The sequence below is a fragment of the Bos indicus genome, chromosome X (genome assembly GCF_029378745.1).
Source record: "Bos indicus isolate NIAB-ARS_2022 breed Sahiwal x Tharparkar chromosome X, NIAB-ARS_B.indTharparkar_mat_pri_1.0, whole genome shotgun sequence".
Classification (NCBI taxonomy): Eukaryota; Metazoa; Chordata; class Mammalia; order Artiodactyla; family Bovidae; genus Bos; species Bos indicus.
The window spans coordinates 32439864-32459549 of record NC_091789.1 but is presented as its reverse complement, the minus strand read 5'-3'; the positions used below and the strand labels follow the sequence as shown (position 1 = coordinate 32459549).

General features: G+C 41.5%; 1 protein-coding gene across 9 annotated transcripts in view; it reads right to left on the bottom strand.

Moving 5' to 3' along the window:
- Positions 1-19686, bottom strand: part of AFF2 (ALF transcription elongation factor 2) — a 537205-nt gene that overhangs the window by 101484 nt on the left and 416035 nt on the right. For all 9 annotated transcript variants that reach the window (XM_070785319.1, XM_070785321.1, XM_070785322.1 and 6 more), the window contains one exon: positions 3225-3262. In XM_070785319.1, the coding sequence (XP_070641420.1) occupies positions 3225-3262 (38 nt within the window). The remainder of the gene's footprint in view (positions 1-3224; positions 3263-19686) is intronic.

Below are 19686 nucleotides of genomic sequence, written 5' to 3'. Positions count from 1 at the left end.
CAGATAAGAATATTTTTGGTTTGGTGGTTTGCACAGTCTCAATTCTGTCACTGTAACACAAATGGAGCTACAGACGATTTGGGAACAAATGAGTGTAGCTGTGTGCCATAAAACTTCTTTTATGGACACTGAAATTTGAACTTAATATAATTTTTACATCTCATGAAATAGTCTTCTCTTGAATTTTTTCCCCACCACTTGCCAAACTCTGCACCAATCACACATAATGATCATCTGTACCTATCTGTGTTCATCCTGAGTTGTAAACGCCTCTAGACCTCCACTTTTCCAACAAGGCTGAACATTCTTTCCAATGTATGCTCCCACAAACGATTGTGTGTTAATTCTCATATACAAGATCAAGCCAATAACTGGTCAAAGGCAATGCAGTTAGTATCAATGTGGTAATATTTTACGTGTGGCATGAGTCAGAAGACTCTTGAGAGTCCCTTGGACAGCAAGGAGATCAAATAAGTCAGTCCTAAAGAAAACCAACCCTGAATATTCATTGGAAGGACTGATGGTGAAGCTGAAGCTCCAATACTTTGGCAACTTGATGTGAAGAGCCGACTCACTGGAAAAGACCCTGATGCTGGGAGAGATTAAGGGCAGGAGGAAAAGGGGATGATGGAGGATGAGATGGTTGGGTGGCATCATCTACACAATGGACATGAGCTTGAGCAAACTCAGGGAGATGTTGAAGGACAGGGAAGTCTGGCATGCTGCAGTCCATGGGGTCACAGAGTCAGATACGATTTAGCAACTGAACAACACAAGTCAGAAGAGACGGACACCTTGCTCAGTTACAACACAAGAGCCCTTCAGTCCTGATGCTCCACTAGGGTCTTATTAAGCCTCCAGGCTAGGTTCCTGAAAGGATTGCTTTCTAGGACGCACTCAATTTGTTTACTTGTCTATTAATTAAAAAAACGCATATCAAACCCTAACCCTACTTCGGGTAGCTGTGCATTATGTCTGACTGAGACATATTAGAAACGGAAAGAGGACTGCCATACACAAAACTTTTTAAAGCCTTGTTTCTGCTTTGCCATCAGGCAGTGTAATTGAACCATTCTCTGAGCTGAGATTCTTGTCCCTGAGCTGAGGTCTTGAAGAAGCCTCTCTTTTTAGAGTCCTCAGACGGTTGTGGCTAGGCAACTGAATTAGGTAGCAGGTATTAGGTACCAAACACAATAAGACACTCAGACTCACACTGAGAGTGGTATCTTACTTAATTAGAAGACAATTTTAAACACCTACCAGTTGGTTGTGATTTAGGCTTATTATTAGATTTTCAAATATATTTAAAAATAAAATATTGTTTTATGTTCTATTAGTAATCCTTTGGCTCTTCTACTTTTCCTGTTTTCTCTTTACAACATTCCTTAAAGTGATAGACATTAGATACAGTCTGTACTGTGAATTAACCAGAACTCATAAAAAATGTAATTATCTGTAGGGTAGAATTCTCACAAGGAATAGACAGAAAACTGGTCCTACTTCCTGGCCATTAGAGTATGATTAAACGCAGCCCTGTATGTTGCCAATGGGCTGTCTTCTGCATGCAAAGATGGAGCTTGGGATTCACTTCCTATTGGGCACGCTTGAACTTGGAGATGTTTGTCCCACTGAGGGCCAGATTTACACTCCTCCAGTCCCTGCCCCAACCCTTGTGACCTAGGGCATGCATCTGCCTGTGGGTGGACTGGAGAAAGGGGTACAGTTGGACTGTGGGAAAGAAGATCATTAATGGCCCACGGAGGGACTCAAGTTCTGGCCTTGGCCTCATTAGCACCATCCTCTAATCCACGGAGCTTGCCTACCACAGGCTCGCAGTAGAGAAGCCTTCCAGGCATAGACAGAAAAGAAATCAGGCTGCAGAGACGATTTCACCCCCTATCAAACAACCAGACAACAATTGGGCTACTAAAAATGCTCCCATAAACAACTATAGCAAAATACATCTCCAGACCACAGATAGCCCTCCAGAAGCTATAAAAAACTGATAAGGAATATTCTGAGGCCTCAGAAAACAAAATTTAAACACAAAGTACAAAAGAAAACCTTTTGGAAAAATGAATTGGAACTTACATTTAATGGTGTGCTAAACACAACCCTGGTGATTTGGAAAAGTTAATTACTTTTACAAAACACAAGCAGCCCTCTGTCATTGGCATTAGCTGATCCATTCTCCCAGAAACTATTAAAAATCCAGTGTACTCCCAACTATATAACTATATATATCCAACCCTATCAATAGTAACATTAAATGTGAATGGATTCAACAATCTAGCCAAAAGGCAGAGACTGCCAGACTGGGGAAAAAACAAGATTTAACTATATGCCATCCACAGGAGACACACTATATTAAAAGCTACAAATTAAAAAAAATAAATCAATGCACTTCTATTTCTGCATTTGGTATCTACTATAGTGGAAGTTGGCTGACATAAATTAACACGTTGTAGTTCCTAGAGACGTGATGTTACTTGACCCGTAGTAACCCAGCAAATAGAGCAGGTCTTCCCTAGCCCACATGCTGGTGGACTGGTATGCATCATAACATGGTAATCAGATGTCATGAAGCCAAATGACAAGACAGACATCTTTAATTGCAAAGTCTCCCTTCTGGAGGAGACAGGATGTACTATATTTAAAAGACTGCTGTGTGGCTTGTTTATAATTTAAGAGTGTCTCATAAAATGCCTTGGAAATAGCTCTCTGTTAGCTAGAAAAACCTTCAGTTAAATATATTTTTATGAGCTTTTCATTAACAGAGTGCCGAGGCCTTGATGCCGAGGTGCCAAAGCTCCCCACGTGGCTGGAAATCACTTGGCACATTTTTAGTCACTTACGTCTCTGTCATAGGTCCAAGGTTTGCAATTAAAAATGTAATCTTTTTAGCATGTGCAAAACCCAAAGGCTTGAAGTACTATGCATTGAATATGATTATAATAGTATTTGGCAACTATTCATGGATGGCACATATTAATTTATGTAAACCAGGCATAACTTGGAGCACTTTCTCATCAGGACCACAGGAAAAATTGAAAAGCTGGTCCCTGCTCATTGAAGGTTTTTTTTTTCCTTGCTTGTTTTGGTTTTTGTTTTTAAATCGTCACAAATAGAGATGAACTCAAAATCAAGGTCTCTTTTATGACCTTTTTCACATGCTTGGAGTCCATTCAAATTAACATTTCCAACTAATAAAAAAAATAACTTACTTCACAGGATTATTCTTAGGTTTTGCCTTTTCAACAGCCTGTGAACAGAAGAAAAAAATGCAATTAGACAACATTAGCAGGCATAATCTTTGCAACTAGTTACCAAAACAATAAGCAATATAAAATGCTCTTCAGAAACATGAGGAGTTAACCAAGGCAGGCTGCTGGAGATAAGCAGACTGGAGGTGCAGAAAGCAATTTCCGTCTCCTGGGGAGCATGGTTACCAGTCCAAGTACAGCTTTCAGACACAGGCAAGCATAGCCACAGTCGCCTGGGAAGTTCAGCGGTGCCCATGCGAGTGGGCCCTTAGGCTCATGACTCCTTCCTCCTCTTCTCATCTTTTCCTTCCATATTTTTTAAACCTGAGCCCTCTGCTTCTGGAAAACAGAGATCATGAAGAACTCCCCCACTCTACTCCATCCTTTCATGTTCTGGAAAACAGCTAATTTCAAAAAGGACCACACTGCCGTCCACATGCTGAGACTCAGTCCATCCTTCCTCCTGATGCCCCTAAATTTTCTGCATGGTTTGCCTTTCTATTTGGTCTGACCATCTGTTGATCACTGTAAAGGGACTGATGACTTACAGAGATCTTGTCTCTTGGGTAAAAGAGGACAGAGACTCTGGTTTATTGTTTCTTTTTTTCTGTTTGTGTGTTTTCAGCTCAAATAAATTGAGATGTATACCCACTAAGGAGAGACCAGGTGTTTGAAATGGACCTGTGAACTTTGTTTATGCTTGACTTAGGACTGAAATTTTAGAATGAAAACTATAAGCTCTCTGTGTCTGTCTGTATGTTTATATGTCTATAATTCGGAAGAGTCTTTCCCTCTAATTATGTGAATATGCAATATTTTCCTACCTCTGGATAATACTAACCAATTAGATTTTATTTTATTTTATTTTTTTTACATATTTACTATTTTTTTAAATTTTATTTTATTTTTAAACTTTACATAATTGTATTAGTTTTGCCAAATATCAAAATGAATCCATCACAGGTATACATGTGCTCCCCATCCTGAACCCTCCTCCCTCCTCCCTCCCCATACCATCCCTCTGGGTCGTCCCAGTGCACTAGCCCCAAGCATCCAGTATCGTGCATCGAACCTGGACTGGCATCTCGTTTCATACATGATATTTTACATGTTTCAATGCCATTCTCCCAAATCTTCCCACCCTCTCCCTCTCCCACAGAGTCCATAAGACTGTTCCATGCATCAGCGTCACTTTTGCTGTCTCGTACACAGGGTTATTGTTATCATCTTTCTAAATTCCATATATATGCGTTAGTATACTGTATTGGTGTTTTTCCTTCTGGCTTACTTCACTCTGTATAATAGGCTCCAGTTTCATCCACCTCATTAGAACTGATTCAAATGTATTCTTTTTAATGGCTGAGTAATACTCCATTGTGTATATGTACCACAGCTTTCTTATCCATTCATCTGCTGATGGACATCTAGGTTGTTTCCATGTCCTGGCTATTATAAACAGTGCTGTGATGAACATTGGGGTACACGTGTCTCTTTCCCTTCTGGTTTCCTCAGTGTGTATGCCCAGCAGTGGGATTGCTGGATCATAAGGCAGTTCTATTTCCAGTTTTTTAAGGAATCTCCACACTGTTCTCCATAGTGGCTGTACTAGTTTGCATTCCCACCAACAGTGTAAGAGGGTTCCCTTTCCTCCACACCCTCTCCAACATTTATTATTTGTAGACTTTTGGATCGCAGCCATTCTGACTGGTGTGAAATGGTACCTCATAGTGGTCTTGATTTGCATTTCTCTGATAATGAGTGATGTTGAGCATCTTTTCATGTGTTTGTTAGCCATCTGTATGTCTTCTTTGGAGAAATGTCTATTTAGTTCTTTGGCCCATTTTTTGATTGGGTCATTTATTTTTCTGGAGTTGAGCTGGAGGAGTTGCTTGTATATTTTTGAGATTAGTTGTTTGTCAGTTGCTTCATTTGCTATTATTTTCTCCCATTCTGAAGGCTGTCTTTTCACCTTGCTGATAGTTTCCTTTGATGTGCAGAAGCTTTTAAGGTTAATTAGGTCCCATTTGTTTATTTTTGCTTTTATTTCCGATATTCTGGGAGGTGGGTCATAGAGGATCCTGCTGTGATGTATGTCAGAGAGTGTTTTGCCTATGTTCTCCTCTAGGAGTTTTATAGTTTCTGGTCTTATGTTTAGATCTTTAATCCATTTTGACTTTATTTTTGTGTATGGTGTTAGAAAGTTAGATTTTAAATCCCTTACACTAAAGGAGCTTTATTGTGATTGACTTAGAGATAAGAGATAAGTATTCATATAATTGGCCATTCCCAATACTTCAGAGGGGCTTCCCAGGTGACTCAGTTGGTAAAGAATCTGCCTGCAATGAAGGAGACAGATGCCAGTTTAATCCCTGGGTCAGGAAGATCCCCTGAAGGAGTAAATGGCAACCCACTCTAGTATTCTTGCCTGGAAAATCCCATGGACAGAGGAGTCTGGCAGGCCACAGTCCATGGAGTCACAAAGACTCAGACATGACTAAGTGACCCAGCATGCAGGCACACACACCATATTTCAGAAATATCCTCCTCCTCCACATACACCTGCTTGGCTTATGACAGGATGGGGAGGGAAGCACAGAGGGAATGGTCATGGGAACATCTGGGGATTTTTAGATCTAGGATGGGAAACTCTATACCCTGTATTGCTCCAGCCACCTGGCTGCACCTGCTTGGTGATAGAAAGGCCAAAGTACCCATTTCTAAAATCATTTTTATTAGTAGATACCACAAAAAGGCAAGAGCTGACAGACAGCTCCGATCAATTTCCTTCCATGGAACCTTTAAGAAAACACACACCAAATCATCGAAATGAGGAAATCTCTGGGCCTCTCGGCCTGCGTCCCTTAGACATGGAGCCTGGTTCCACTTTATTGCTGAACCCATTGATCTGTGTACAGTCCATTTATCATTCATGAAAAGAGCTAGTGATCTTCACAGTATATTAGAAGAAACAACTCAGATCATCTGTCAACAGCCCTCTTATTTCTGTTTCCCTCTCCACAGGGATTGCATCTCCTTCGATTCTTCTGGAATTAAAATGTTGCTAAGCAACACAGCTGGGGGTGCTGATGGCAGAATGGCTACAGTCTATCAAACTGTTTAAGCACCTGGAGGGTTTTAGTGATGATTTTTTTCATACTTCTGTAGCATAATTGTGTAATCAGAACCAAACTTGTACTCCCCCAGATTCTTTTAGACTGTAGAAATAACATTCAGAATGGTAAGCGTTGAAGCAGTGGTTCGCCAACCTCGAGGTTCTTCAGACCCTTTTAAAAGGTATACACTTGGAGACCTTTATATTTGTGAACCCTGGAGTGGGTGATGGCTAAGAGATGAAGAGAATACTGTTACAAATTCAAAGGCAGAAGCAACCATGTGTAACAGAGACGATTTATAATCTAACATTGGATTGACATTCCGAGTGACCAGTGCATAAGCATATAGAAACTTTCAATCCATAACAACAACCCAATGCACTTGGAAGCAATTTGTTTGAAATCGATGAAATGTTTCCTCAGTTTAGACATTATTGTTGGAAATCCAAGTCCTTTTCTTCCATTAAGTCTCAGATTCTATTGTTAGATAAATATCCATTAATATTTGGGTACTTTTTCTTCCCTGGTGGCTCAGAGGGTAAAGAATCTGCCTGCAATGCAGGAGACCCAGGTTTAATCCCTGGGTCAGGAAGATCTCTTGGAGAAGGAAATGGCAACCCATTCCAGTATTCTTGCTGGAGAATTCCATGGACAGAGGAGTCTGGTGGCTACAGTCCATGGGGTTGCAAAGAGTCAGACATGACTGAGTGACAAACACTTTCACTTTTCACTTTGGCTTGATAGGCAAAAGTTATTTTCTCACCATCTGTGCCTGAGGTTGAATTTTCACAAATGGTGGAATCACAAGAAAGTGAGGGAATGAGGTAACAGGTGAAAATGAGGAAACAAGGACAGTGTCTGGCTGGCCCGTCATCTCTTACAAGTGTTTAAGATATGAATGCCTATCTCTGAGCAATCCCTTAAAGGGTGCTGAAAGGAAGAACCAGTGTCTGGCAAGGAGTAGGGGCAAGACCTTGACTATCACTACAGAATGTAGCCAGGCTGCATACCCACGTCTGCCTTCTCTACCACCTTTTCTCCCCCACTGCCAGCTTGTGGAATAAGACATGGCAGTGGGCTGAAGAGAAGCCATTGTGGGAATCACATGAATCTACTTTTCCAAATCCCTTAAAATCCAAACTAATCTGTTCCTGAAGAAGAAAGGTTACCATGAAATAATGGGCATGGGGTTCCAGTGGTTTTCCTTTTTTATTACTATTATTTTGGCTGTGCCACGGGGCATTCAGGATCTTAGTTCCCTGACCTGGGATGGAACCCGTGCTCCCTGCAGTGGACTGTCAGGGAAGTCCCTGTGGTTTCCTTTTAAAGCAAGCTGGATGTGACGGGCTGAGCATGCCACTGGCAGGAGATGGGAAGGAGAAAAATCAAAGTGACATTGCTTAACCTAGCTTTGATTCAGTGACATGCTTTTGAAAATGTCCTCTCTTCTCTGTGCATCAGGACTTTCAATTAGACCCAGTTATTTCCCTCTGATCAGGAGGTACATAATCATGTTCAAGGCCAGTCTCTTTCAAACATATGTCTTTTTATACAGCCATTATAGGAAAATAACTTCATTCAAATTAATTTTTTCTGGGTTGCTTGGCTATTGATGGAAAATATCTATGCTCAGAGGTTTTCTTTTTTTTCCCCTTTGGTATTTAACCCAAGATCATTTCAGAGTCCCCACAGCTCTAGTCAGATGCTCTCCTGTCATCTTCCCATGTGCTCATCTCCAAACGATATGGTTGCAGGGAATGTCTTCCAGGCACGAGAAACAGCTCATCATTTGTGTTCTCCACTTTCACTGTATTTTGACTTTGTTTTATATATAATATAAGGAATTCTTAAGAGACTACAAAGAAAAATTAAGTGAATTATTTGTGTGCAAAATATACATTAATACTTTAGGGCAAATAAAAATACTTTAAGGGAAAATAATTAAGTCTACAAAATATACAAGGAGAAAATTCCTCTTTTGAAATCTTGGGACAGGAAAAGACGAGGGAAGTCAAAGTGAAATGATACAGCGTTAAGTCAGTGAGCATTAAGAGGATTACATATTGGGATTACAGCTAATTTTGAGTTTAAAAACATACATTAAAGTAATTTAAACTGATTGGAAAATGGAGGTTAGATAGTTAACACTTACGCTGCTTTAATTTGTAATGTCTATATGCTTTTTAAAACCTATATTCTACTTATTTGCTGTCATGTTTCCCCAACATGATACTTATCTTTCCATCAAGGAAGTTCTAGCCTAAGATAGGATGATAAATTAAGATGTTAAAAACCATAGTCCAATATGGTGCAATGAGAGGCAATGAGCTATATGTGGAAAGAATGCTGTGCTAGAAATCCACAAACCTGGGTTCTATTACCAGGTTTGCCATTTCCTAATCATGACATTTCCATCATCATGACATTGGTGACGCAGTTAACACCAGTGAACCTCAGTTTCCTCATTTTAAAAATGAAGACCATCATTCCTGCCCTGTCTACACCAAGAGTGGTTGTGAGTAGCCAACATCAATGACAGTGTTCTAGAAAACACAGCATACTAAGCAAAAAGGTGCATCTTGATTGTGACTGCATTCCACATGGGAATTGGTATTGGTGCATACATTTTTATTTTAACTAACTGAATTTTTAATTGTTGATTTACAATGTTGTCTTAGTTTCAGGTGGACAGTAAAGTGGTTCGGATATATATTATTTTCAGATATTTTTTCATTATAGTTTATTACAGGATATTGCATAGAGTTCCCTGTGCTACACAGCAGGTCCTTGTTTTTTACCTATTTTATATCCAGCAGTGTGTATCTGTTCATCTCGAACTCCTTATTTATTTCTCCCACAGATTCCTATATTTTTTACAGCCAGAGAGTTGATAGGCTTTCTGACCACTGACCAGGTTGCAGTATCAAATCTACGCAGTTAATCCAACTAGGATTATAGAAGCCATTCTGCTCCTCTCTCCATATCAGTAGTAGTTCTGGGCTGAACAGAATGCTTCTGTCTGCAAAGTCCTACTTGAGAAAGACTTTGATGTGTTTAGATCCTGCCAGACCTAGCCCAGCAGGAGAGAGGGCCCTCTACCTTCATACAGGCCTCCGAACCTCGGCTGGGGTTTGTGTTGGTGGTAGAGAGGTCAAGACACTTGAGATGCTGTGGAGGCACAAGTGCATGCCACTCTCCTCACTCTCTCTTCCCCTACAAGGAAGCCTAGGAAGCATCATTCTTTTCTGGGTGACCCCTCCTTTAGCTGTCCCTCCTCTCATGGGCTTCCCTGGCAGCTCAGTTGGTAAAGAATCCACCTGCAATGCAGGAGACCCCAGTTCTATTCCTGGGTCAGGAAGATCCGCTGGAGAAGGGATAGGCTACCCACTCCAGTATTCTTGGGCTTCCCTGGTGGCTCAGCTGGTGAGCTCAGCTGGTAAAGAATCCATCTCTAATGAGGGAGACCTGGGTTCTATCCCTGGGTTGGGAAGATCTCCTGGAGAAGGGAAAGGCTACCCACTCCAGCATTCTGGCCCGGAGATTTCCACGGACTGTATAGTCCATGGGGTCGCAAACAGTCAGTCATGACTGAGCAACGTTCACTTCCTTTCCTTTCATACCTTACTCCATCAGGAAGGCTCTTTGCTTTTGCACTAACATTTGACCCTGAGGTTGGGAAGCTCCAGGGATGAACTTCCTCCATGATATAGGAGCTCAAGAAATTATATTCCCAGGGAGAAGAAGTTGTCTCCTTCCAAGGAGTGCTCATGACCTAATTCTTCCATCATTACCAGTGTTGTACTCTTGGTGGTATCCTGCTAAGCAGCAAATTTATTTCCTCAGGAGGAATGATGTGGCTAAGGACATGCTTAAGTTGCTCCCTCATTAAATCTAACTTCCTAAAAAGAACGGCCTTGTCTCTCTGTGAGGTAGAGAATCCTTTTGCTGCACCAAAGCTGAAGTGACTCAAGGACCACTCTGAATTACATGAACCATCAAATGTAGTTCTCATGAAAAAACAGAGAAAATGAAAGAAAAAGGAAGGAAGGAAGGTGGCTCTCTATTGAGTCCCATCCTCCTGTGTAGACAGAACATCATATTTCTTTAGGGAGACAAATCTACCTAGAAAGCACTTAGGAAATTTTGCTAGTCATCTGCTATATACTGATTGAACTTTGTCAAAATTCTTTGGTAAGGTAATCCTGCCCTAGTTATTAATATCATGCTGTGTTATTCTAGTTCAATAGACATGTATATTATAGTCACAAAAATATTTAGAGGATCTTTTGGGGCTTTTAAGAAGCATGAGCTGAATATTTATATCCAGACTTATGCCATTATACCCGCTGAGACTGACAGAAAACAAACTCAGTGCAGTATGTTTCCTGTTCGTCAAAAGTAAGCACGCAGAAGGCCTAGAGCGATTGAAGCCATGGATTCATTTTGCAAGGCTACAGAGTTGGGGACTGCTTATCTTCTTAATCAATAACCATACTGTCAGTGAAGCATAAAATGTGATTCTATTACTATTGCTCTACATGCCTTTTACATTCCCTGTTTATATGTTTGTTTTTTGTTACTAGCAGATACACCCAAGTTGCGTCTATATATTACATTTCTTGATTAAAAAATGAAAAGTCAACCTTTCAGATAATTTCAAATAACTAGATATTATACTTCATGGAAAAAAAGAGACGAGCAGTCAACTGCATTGGTTTTCTGTTTCTATGTTTTATCTTTAACTTTTCATGGGGCTGCTCTGCGAGACCTAGCCATACTTTTATCTAATGGCATGTGTTGGTAAATTGAATTGATTGCCTAAGTTCAAAAGAGAAACTCCTCTATGAACAAATGAACTCACCATTAGGGTATTCAGATGGTTAAAAATCAATACCTACAGAATTGGTTAAATCAATTAAAGAGACATATCCTGAGAGCACTTGCCCAAATATAAAAATGATTTGCTTAATTACAGCATTTAAATAGAGTTCACTGGAATGAGTGAAACAGCAAGAGGCTTATATCATATCCTATAGGCTGAGTTATCAGCTGGCAGCATGCACACACAGCCAGGATTGCAGCTGAAGAGGAGAAAATGGCACTCAGCATTTCACAACACCTGGATGCCTGCCTGAATTTCTGACACTACACCCAGGTATGGCAACACATCTTCCCTAGCTTTGGGGTATCAGGCTACTCCCATTTTAATTTAATCCATTAAAAAAGCTTTTAATTATTTGTTTACTTTTGGCTTGCTGGGTCTTCACTGCTTTGCAGGCCTTCTCTAGTTGCAATGAGTGGGGGCTACTCTCTAGTTATGGTGCTCGAGCTTCTCACTTCAGTGGCTTCTCTTGTGGAGCACACACCCTAGGCACTCAGGCTTCAAAACTTGCAGTTCCCAGGGTCTAGAACCCAGGCTCAGTAGTTGCGGCTCATGGGATTATTTGCTTTGCAGCATGTGCAATCCTCCTGGACCAGGGATTGAACCTGTGTCTCTCCTGCATTGGCAGGTGGATTCATTACCACTCAGCCACTGGGGAAGCCCTAAATCATTGTTTTTGATGCATATATAAGGCAGGCCTGTGCTGGACATGATGGGTGCAGGATTTGAATTTTGACAGGCAGATACTGGAAGAAATTTGCTTCAGGTGTCTGGCACCTAATAGCCACTCAATAAACACAGACTGGGTTAAATATCTGGGTCTGATTGTGGAGTCTGAGAGCCTGACTGCTCTGGGTATGAGACAGTGCCGGTAGGTAACCAGCTCTGTGCAGAGGAGAAAAGAGCAAAAGCTGGGCTCCAGGATCACATGTTTCTGGATCCATCCTGCAGCTGCCCACGAGGCTTGACTTCACACCCCAGTGAAGAGGGAGTGCAGAGCAGACTGGACACGGTACATGTCCATTCCTTCTTCACTCTTCCTGCAACTATAGCCTCACTGGAGACCTCTTATTTCTCATCAGGACAATAGCTCTGGCCTCTTCTTTGGGCCACTGGTCTCCCTATTGTTACCCCATTGTATGCTCCCTTTTGATCATGAATCCTTCATGGCTTCCCAAGTCTCATTGAATTCTTGATCATCTTCACCCTCTCATGACCGTGCCAACACCAGTTGAATAAAGGCCTTGTAGTGGGTCCTACCTGTCCTTACATGTGTATTTCACCAACAGGGCAACCTGCAGGAGTTTTTTTTGAGCATCTTGTCCAAAGATGATATGATAACAGAATTTAGAAGTGCCAGCATTCCATGAAAGCTTGCTCCCTCCAGGCTAGCTCTTTTGCTGGATATAAAACCCTTCAGTAAGATTCACTTGTCAACTGGAAATTTTGTTTATAACTCAAGTTTTGGTATATTGTAACTTCATGAAAAATGCACTATCTTTGGTGAAGAAGCACATTTCACTCCTGAGTCATCTATTCACACTAATTATTCTCTAAGTGGAGTAAATATGGAGACACGAGGCAGAGCATCTCAGTGTTGGCTTCTTTATTCTCCATATTAGAAGGGCCAAGGTAAGTGGCATTTGATTACTCTGTTCTCCTGAGGTTTGTGGATTTGAAAATTCAATTTTCTTTCCCCTAGCCAATTGAAGCCCTCTCGCCCTGATACTAAGGAGGACCCCCTCACAAAATGGCCTGTGTCCTTTGCTGGGAGACAATCAAGACCTAATAGAGGCTCTCTTCTTACTATGTGTGGGACCAGGGAAATGGGAAGCATATTTTTAGTGTATAGAGGTACTCAATAATATGTTTTCCAAAACCTACATGGGAGTGAGTACTGATGATGCATTTTCAGTACTAGCATACTAGCCTGTTCAGGGTTTCTGTCCCTTTAGAGTGTGTTCTTTTTTTTTATTATAAATTTATTCATTTTAATTGGAGGCTAATTACTTTACAATATTTATTCTACTCTGGGCAAGATGCTACAGCCATTTTTATTATCAATCTATATTATAAAACCCAGTAATGTTTCCACTCGAGTTTCTCCTTTATTCTCATACTACGACCACACTCACAATACTCTGACACCAGACGTGTGTGGGCTCATCCCATACCAAGTACATTTCTGCAACGCCAGCTGGGTATTATACCATGTAACTCAATTCTGACACTGTCTACCTGGAGAATCACATACAACCAGTTAAGGGCTCAGTCTCATGAGACTGCCTCCCCCCGCCTCAGATACCAGTTGCCAGCCCAAGTTGTCACCTGTGCTTCTGACCAATTGGCTTAGACACCAGAGGTTCCAATGGCCCCCTCTTTGGGTTTGATTAATTTGCTAGAGTGGCTCAGAGAACACAGGGAAACAGTGACTTATGCTTACCAGTTCATTAAAGGATATGGCAAAGGATACAAATGAACAGAGAGATGAAGAGAGACATAGGGTGAAGTCTAGGAGGATCCCACAGGTAGGAGCTTCTGTCCCTCCGGCACTGGGGCATGTCACACTTCATGTACATGGATGTGTTCATCCACCTGGAAAGTCTCTGAACCCCACTGTTGTTGTTTAGTTGCTCCGTTGTGTTAGAGTCTTTGTGACCCCATGGACTGTAGCCCACCAGGTTCCTCTGTCCATGGGACTACCCCAGCAAGAATACTGGAATGGGTTGTGATTTCCTCCATCAGAGGATCTTCCAAATCCAGGGATTGAACCCATGTCTCTTATATCTCCTGCACTGCAGGTGGATTCTTTAACCCTGAGCCACAGGGAAGCCCTCTGAATCCCACACTATTGGGATTTTTTGTAGGCTCCCTTACATAGACATGAGTGACTTCTGACTCTGTTTCTAGCCCCTCTCCCCTCTGTAGAGAATGGAAGGGTAGGGCTGGAAATTCCAAGCTTCCAATCATGGCTTGGCCTCTTTGGTGACCACAGTCCAGGAGCCCACACAGTCATCTCATTAGAATAAAAGACGTCCCTATCACCCAGAGAGCAAATATTAGAACAAAAGATGCTCTTATTGGTCTTACTACTTAAGAAACTAAAAGGAATTCAGGAGCTCTGTACCGGGAACCTGGGGCAGAGACCACTATGTATTAATATATTTTCTATTACCTCACAGTACAACTGACTTCTCCATGCCTCAGTGTCCTTGTTGGCTGGAATAAGGACTCTCCATGACCATTTTAAGGTCTGGTATGCTATATTTTAATATACAAAACTATTTTATTCCAATATATACACACACACATATACATACATGTATGATTCAGGGATAAATACGGAATCTCTGTTATGGAGTTCACCTCTATTAGCAAGAAATAAGATCTATCAGCAAATTTATAAATGTTTATATCTAATGTTTCAGAGATTCCTGGGAACTCCTTCATGACACATAGGCTACACCATGCCATACATTTTGGAAAGGCCTGCTGTCCTTACCTGCCCATCCCCTTGAATTTTGAATCCTTAACCTGGGATTGATAGCTAATCTCAAATTTGGATACATGTTCTGTGTGTTTACAATGCTTATGCTCTTTGCTCTTGCTAAATAAATAGAAAAAAATAAATACACCTGCTTAAGAAGAAGACAGATTCTGCTTTCCATTCACGACAAGGTGCTTGGGTGTTTTCAGCCTGCCTGCTAGATTTTCCAGCAGATGGCATATATTTGGGGGGACAGAATAAACCATTCCTAGGCCCTAAACCAAAGCCCCAGTATACTTTTCCAAGCCAGCAGCTAAATTTCAAAATCTTACATTGTCAGTGTGACCAAAAGTTTTATTACTGGAGGCATTCATACCACTCTAATAGATGCTAGAACCACCAAAAATTAGGTACACATGGTACACTGCCTGGGGGTTGTTAGCTGATGACTAAGACCGAACATTCAGGCTCCAGCCATGGATTCAGGACCCAGCTGGGGCAATGAAGGGGCCTAAGGAAAAGAGCCAGAGAAGGCAATGGCACCCCACTCCAGTACTCTTGCCTAGAAAATCCCATGGATGGAAGAGCCTGGTAGGCTGCAGTCCATGGGGTCGCTGAGTCGGACACGACTGAATGACTTCACTTTCACTCTTCACTTCCATGCACTGGAGAAAGAAATGGCAACCCACTCCAGTATTCTTGCCTGGAGAATCCCAAGGACAGGGAAGCCTGGTGGGCTGCCGTCTATGGGGTCGCGCAGAGTCGGACACGACTGAAGTGACTTAGGAAAAAAAAAAAAAGGAAAAGAGCAAGCTTGGACCAAACAGAGTGAAGGTGAGAGTAGTGAGAGGACCAGCGCGACCCAGCCGCTTCCTTCAGGCCAGCCCAGCCCAGCCACTTCCTTCCTAGCCCAGCCTAGGCAGTGACAAGAGTAACATGGTGCTGTTCCTTCCAGCACTTTGACTCACACAGACTTCATGATCCTCAGCTTCGTGGAGGTGGCTGTTACTCCCCTCCCGCCCTCTCTACAGAGGCAGATATGTGTCATGTGTTCTTTGTGGACAAAAGGCTGTGGTCATTCATGTCCTACAGGAGAGTTATTGTTTCTGAAACAACAGACTGTACCCATTTTTGTTTCCACTTGGACCTTGGGATAAGCAGTACATCCTTACCAATGTCTGATGTACAGTCATGGTGAGAAAACGTTCAGCTAAGCAAAACAGCCATTGGGTTTGCCATGGAAATGCTCATAGATGGACAATTCATACGTGGTCGTGGACATTAGTCAGGATTGGGTCATCAGTGGTGATGGACACAACATGTGTGAAAATGTGCTCCTCTGCATCTCTGAGTGTTCAAAGCATTGTATGGCGATTACAATAAAAAAGACAATCTATGGAGATTACAAGTCAAAATATTTCATACTTAATGTAGAAGACCTAATTACAATGAAAAAATTCAGCAGGTTTCTAAACAGTCACAGACTTGCCTGCAGCATATTAAAAATCACATCATACAAGCCCTAAGCAGTTTCTTATTAATCTAGTCTCTATGCTAATACAGCCAAATGGGAAACACAATCTTGGGAATATGAAGGCCAATGTTATTCTATTAACCTTATATGTTATCCTATTTACTTTCCTGTCTTTAATGAATAAATTAAAATATCTTCTCATTCTCTAATTGCTGGAGAGTTAAGAGTATGACAACGTATGGATTTTATTCTGCTACCTTCTGCAGCCTGAACAGCCTGAATGTCCTCATTCTGCGTGGGATTTCAATGAAAGGCAATGACAGATAAACTGTTTACATTAAAAGACTCTATCAAAGTTATTTTGCACCTGGTTTCCTCCTAATCCATCTGCTGTTTCTATAGCTCTGACAGGCTGATCTTTCTTGCTGTGGATGCCACATAGATGTCATTATGGAAGAGGCCTTCCCCAGCCTTTCTGCATATAACAAAGTAAATGGAAATGCAGAGAAATCTTGGGGAGGTAACAACTTGTTCAGCATGATAAGGGAAGAACTGTGGCTAAAAAATCGGAACCATTACAGCAGGGTAGAGTATCTGTTGTCACAATGAATGAATTCACTATAGCATGTCAGGGGCCAGCTGAGAGAGGCAGTAAAATGTATGCCCTCTGCCCTTTCCATTAGCAAACTTTAATCAGAAAAGCAGGCCAGAATTTCTCTTGGTCGCTAGGTTTGGAAAGTTCAGTATACATCACAGGTGCAAGGAATGCATCTCAAATCTCCCAGAATGTTCAGGTTTTCTGCTCCCATGTAAATCACTTCATGTGCAATTATCAAATAACAGTGGGCTTCACAGGTGGTGATTCCCTGGTGGCTCAGATGGTAAAGAGTCTGCCTGCAATTCAGGAGACCTGGATTCAACTTCTGGGACAGGAAGATCTCCTGGAGAAGGAAATGGCAACACACTCCAGTAATCTTGCCTGGAAAATCCCATGGATGGAGGAGCCTGGCAGGCTATGGTCCATGAGGTCGCAAAAAGTCAGACATGACTGAGTGACTTCACTTTCACTTCCCAGGTGGTACTAGTGGTAAAGAATTTGCCCACCAATGCAGGAGACCTAAGAGATGTGGGTTTGATCTCTGGGTCGGGAAGATCACCTGGAGAAGGGAATGGCTATCCACTCCAGTATTCTTGCCTGGGAAATCCCAAGGACAGAGTCCATGGGGCCGCAGAGAGTCAGACACAACTGACACAACATTCATGCATCAAATAGCAACCTACTCAGCAAAAGGGCCCCACCATAAGAACAGAAACTAACAAACAAAAACAAACCCAGTATAACACCCACACTGGTGTCAAGAAACTGGATTAAAAACAAGCTGTTTTGTGTCTGTGAGGTAATTAGTGATCTTCAGATAAAAAGTAAAATTATGAAGTGGAGGAGAAGAGCTTCAGGACAATATTTTTCTGTAAATGATAACAGGCTTGAGGTGCAGCTCTGTTATTAGCATCTGTTGAAAAGTCCACACATCCCCAGTTACATGCTTTGAATTGAGTACCTCATTTCTAAGGGCAATCCCTAGGCGGAAAAAGAAAGAAGATTGGTTTAAATAAAATTGGGTACATCGGAGCTACTTACAATAATGTGTCCAGACACAACTCATTAGAATGTCTTTGTGCTCAAAGCAAATTGAAATTGTTCAGTTCCGTTTTTAAAGCACCAACACACCACTCCAAGCTTTACCTAGAGTCCTTTAGCTGAGACTGCCACTAATTGAACATTTCCACCATAGTACCCATTTTCTGAATTTCTAACTGGGTTAAATGAACTCACCTAAGGTTTCAGTCTCATTCACATTAATCATTAAGATGGTATTAATATTAAAATTCTCTAAAGGTTGTTTCTAACAATACCTATTTCTTTTATGGCTTTTATAATGCTAAACTCTGATGCTGCTAATGTCAATCGGAGATGATTAGGTCACCAGAGAGCCATGCCCAGATATAACTTGGCATCAAAACCCAAGTATCACAGACTACCCTACTGCCAGAGTTTAACAGACATTACATGCTTCGAGCTGCATAAATCAAGCATCAGGATAACATTCAAGGAAACATCAAGAAGGTATTTACCCACTTCTATGAATATGTACCAGAGGGGGCTCTGGAGTTTGGACACTACACATGCTAGAAGCCTTTGGAATTGATCAAGTTGTGGATAGCTTAAAACTTTAAAAACAGCAATTTTAATAAACCTCTCCATACAATTTATTTGTTAAAAAAATATTTGCGACTGATTAGGTGGCTTATATTGAAAGAGAAGCACTGGGTCTATATCTTTAGATCTTTTATTGAACTGCAAACACAGCATCAATAACTGCTTCTCAGCTGTAAATGAAAATTGATTCAAGGTTTAACCCCTCATTTAATCCCAAGAAATAGAAGAAGGAAAATGGACCAAAAGGAAAACCGCAGGCTCAGTGGTATGAGGGATGAGGGTGTGCAGAAAACCCCACACCTACACTTGCAGGAAGCCCGCCCTACTGGGCTGTGCTACTCTCCAGCCAAACCCCAGGGGACTCACCACAGTGTCACTGCCCACCCTCCATGACTGGCTGGAAAATGGCAACCCAGTAAGTGTTGGATGGGGAAGGCCGTTGCTGGGTTTTATATTTATGATGCCAAGAGTGGCAGCTGAGAAGGAAAAATACAGTCAGCTAGGTAATGGACATACGGAGCCCTCCCATCCCAACCATGTTACTTTTTAAAACTTTTATTGAAATATCAGTTCAATTCAGTTCAGTCACTCAGTCGTGTCCAACTCTTTGTGACCCCATGAACCGAAGCACACCATCATTGATTTATAAAATATATATGTATCTATAACTGAATCACTCTGCTATACACCCAACCATATTATTGATAGCTGACTTCAAAAACAAAACAGAACTCATTGCAACATGTATGTTCATGCAGACTAAATTCAAAACACTGCATCCAGTTCAAGCATTGTTCTTGAACATTCTAATGTCCAATGCCAACTTGAAGTTATTATTTATTTCCCATTCATAGGAAGCCCCTGAGAGAAAACCAGGATGACTACAGCTTCACAGTAAACCCTACAGTCTTTCTCTAGGGCACAGCAAGAACTCAGAAAGAGAAATAAGAACTGGTATGACTCAACTCTGCACCCATGTTAGTCCTTTGAAGAAAAGCTCTGTTTTAGACATAATTTTCCTGGAGGACTTTGGGCAGTGTCATTGGCAACCTGGCCTTTCTTCCTGGGATATCTGGGTTAAAACTCGTCGGGGCTCAGAGGCGAGGAAGAGTCATCCATACCCAATAGATGTTTTTGGGTGCAGTTAGGACATTCAACGCAGTTCCTAATAGATCCCACTGAATGCTAAGGCCAAAATGAAGGGCAAGATCTATTTACCAATGGACCCCTAAGAAGGGGCTTCCAACTC